General features: G+C 46.3%; 1 protein-coding gene across 2 annotated transcripts in view; it reads left to right on the forward strand.

Annotated features, from left to right (window-relative positions):
• Nucleotides 1–3055, forward strand: part of LTN1 (listerin E3 ubiquitin protein ligase 1) — a 57272-nt gene that overhangs the window by 46627 nt on the left and 7590 nt on the right. For both annotated transcript variants that reach the window (XM_066259585.1, XM_066259584.1), the window contains exons 26-27: nt 1480–1651; nt 2734–2954. In XM_066259585.1, coding sequence (XP_066115682.1) covers nt 1480–1651; nt 2734–2954 — 393 coding nt within the window. The remainder of the gene's footprint in view (nt 1–1479; nt 1652–2733; nt 2955–3055) is intronic.

A 3055-nucleotide genomic window follows, 5' to 3' on the forward strand; every position in this document is an offset into this window, starting at 1 on the left:
AGCGATTCAGCATTGACCCGGCATGTGAAAGTTCTGGGTTCGATCCCTGGTCAGGGTACATAGAAGAAAGGACCATCTACTTATCTCCCTTCTTTCTCCCCCTTCTTTCTTCTGCTCCCACAGCCATGGCTTGATTGGTTCAAGCGTCAGCCCTGGGCACTAAAGATAACTTGATACTCGAGCATCAGCCCCAGATTGGGTTGTCAGGTGGTTCCAGGCAGGGGTGCATATGGGAGCCTGCCTTCACTATCTCCCTTTTTTACCTTAAAAAAGAAAATCAATTCCAAATCCTTTGGCTTGATCCTTGTCTTTGAGCACACATAGTGTTTGGAAATTGGTGCCCTGGTACTGTGAGGTGCTTCATCAGGTACAGGAACTGCAAAATCACAGTGAACAGAGGAGAAGCACTGCCTCACTGAGGGACCGTGGGGTCTAGAATACGGGCTCACAGGTGCCACATGGTGCCCAGCGGTATTGTGTTCTATGTTAAAAAAGAAACCAGAAGTCCATACTGTTGGGTGAAATTTCCTGGTTTATAAAACAAGACGTTTTGGCCTACTGGTTTGTGCTCTCTGTCCAAAAGGGATGCTGTAGTGTGTCATATAGGGTGGGGTCAGCCATGAAAATGGAATTCGTTTTAAGCAAGATTTTTTTTTTTTTGTATTTTTCTGAAGCTGGAAACGGGGAGAGACAGTCAGGCAGACTCCCACATGCGCCCGACCGGGATCCACCCGGCACGCCCACCAGGGGGCGACGCTCTGCCCACCAGGGGGCGATGCTCTGCCCCTCCGGGGCGTTGCTCTGTCACGACCAGAGCCACTCTAGCACCTGGGGCAGAGGCCAAGGAGCCATCCCCAGCGCCCGGGCCATCTTTGCTCCAATGGAGCTTTGCCGCGGGAGGGGAAGAGAGAGAGACAGAGAGGAAGGAGAGGGGGAGGGGTGGAGAAGCAGATGGACGCCTCTCCTGTGTGCTCTGGCCAGGAATCAAACCCGGGACTTCTGCACGCCAGGCCGACGCTCTACCACTGAGCCAACTGGCCAGGGCCTTAAGCAAGATTTTGAAAGATTAAGCACTTCTGTGGAAGAGTTGGGAGGAGCAAGTGAGTCATCTGTGGGGGGGGGTGAACAGAATCATGGTTCAATCTTCAGGTGCAGGGAGCTGACTCACAGTGAGACAGTTTGAGAAAGGCGTGAGCACATGTCTCCCTGTGAGTCAGTGAGGCATGAGAAATATGTTCCATACAATGAGGGACTGTGACCGTGTGTGCTAGTTTATGAGGAAGGGGCAGCACCCTCAGATGACACATTGGGAAAGGAAGGATATGGCATATTTTGTGGGCCTCTTCTACATCATTCTAATTGCTCAAATTAATAATTTTTTTTTGTATTCGTGCCTAGTCTATTATATTTTGACTTGTTCTTTTCTACTGACTGTCTTGGTTTAACTGGGTTTACTACACACTTGTTTCTTTCCACCAGCTTCGGGCTCTGTATTCAATGTATCTCCGAAAAACAAAGAGTTTAAATAAACTGCTCTATCACCTGTTCAGGCTCATGCCAGAAAATCCAACCTGTGCAGAGACGGCTCCTGAGCTCGCCAATAAGGAGCCTAAGACCTTCTTTACGGAAGCGCTCCAGCTGAGTATTAGAGGTCAGTGAGGTGTGTTGTGGTTCTCCAGGAGATGAGGTTCAGACCTGAGGGTGTAGCTAAGCCCAGACCTGGGCCCAAGCCCAAGGCTTTCTGTACTTCTCTAAATAGGACATACTATGAGATCTTGTGCATAGGGCTCTTAACAATGTAGTACTTTCTCTTTTTTAAAGCAATACAGACAGACAGGAAGGGAGAGAGATGAGAAGTATAAACTTGTAGTTGTGATACTTTAGTTGTCCATTGATCGCTTCTCATACGTGCCTTGACGGGGGGGGGGGGGGGGGGGGGGCCTCAGCCAAGCCAATGACTCTTCGCTCAAGCCAGCTACCATGTACCATGGGGTCGTGTCTATGACCTGTGCTCAAACCTGCGACCTTGGGGTTTCGAACCTCGGTCCTCAGTGTCCCAGGTCAACGGTCTACCACTGCACCACCTCTGGTCAGACCAATTTAATACATTTTTGAAACCTAGTTTGTTGAGACTTATCTTTACTCTGTAAGCAAGTATTTATGTGATAATGTTTTGTAGCCTGTAAATAAGTAGTCTACAGTCAGGTAGACTGTAGATGAGTAACATTTGCTTCCTTCAAACAAAGATGAATAAAATTTGCTTCCTTCACTGTGGGAGCTCAGATTTCAGCTCAGGGGACAGCTGGCTGTACTGCATGTTGCAGTGTTTCCTGAGAAGGAGCTCTAATACATAGAACTCTGAGGGCAGGACTGCAAGGCTGAGCTGAGTGTCCTGGGACTTTGAATAAAAGAGACCAGACTCCTGCTCTTTTCTGAAATACATGCATTTTGTGGTATTTGTGACTTTTCATGTGAAATGTGGAATGCTATTTGTAGACTGATTTTCCAATGTCAGTTGGGAATCTTTTTACTTCCTTTTGTCATCCTGAACGTTCATTTTAAATATGTGAGGAAAGGTCTTTCTACAGAATTTCAGTTTTTTTGGTATGTCTGTTTTATGAGCTCTAGCACTCATATTGAAGAGTTAGGCTTTTCTAAGGAAAATACTCGTATTAGTCTGTTCATGTATGTACAAAATACATGTTACTAACTTAGAATCTGGTTTTCCCTCAGAAACGACAGCTCTTCCCTACCACATCCCACACTTGGCTTGCTCGGTATATCACATGACCCTGAAAGACCTGCCCGCAATGGTCAGGCTGTGGTGGAACAGCAGCGAGAAGCGTGTCTTTAATATTGTGGACAGATTCACAAGCAAGTATGTCAGCAGTGTTCTTTCTTTTCAAGAAATATCTTCTGTGCAAACAAGTACACAACTATTTAATGGAATGACGGTTAGTATAATCTTGAAATTTTTTTAGAAAAGTAGTTTAAATATTGATTGTGTCTGACATTTTTAGTGAGTATTGCCACATTGTGGCTGTTGGTTTAGAAT

This window comes from Saccopteryx bilineata, chromosome 2 (assembly GCF_036850765.1).
Source record: "Saccopteryx bilineata isolate mSacBil1 chromosome 2, mSacBil1_pri_phased_curated, whole genome shotgun sequence".
Classification (NCBI taxonomy): domain Eukaryota; kingdom Metazoa; phylum Chordata; class Mammalia; order Chiroptera; family Emballonuridae; genus Saccopteryx; species Saccopteryx bilineata.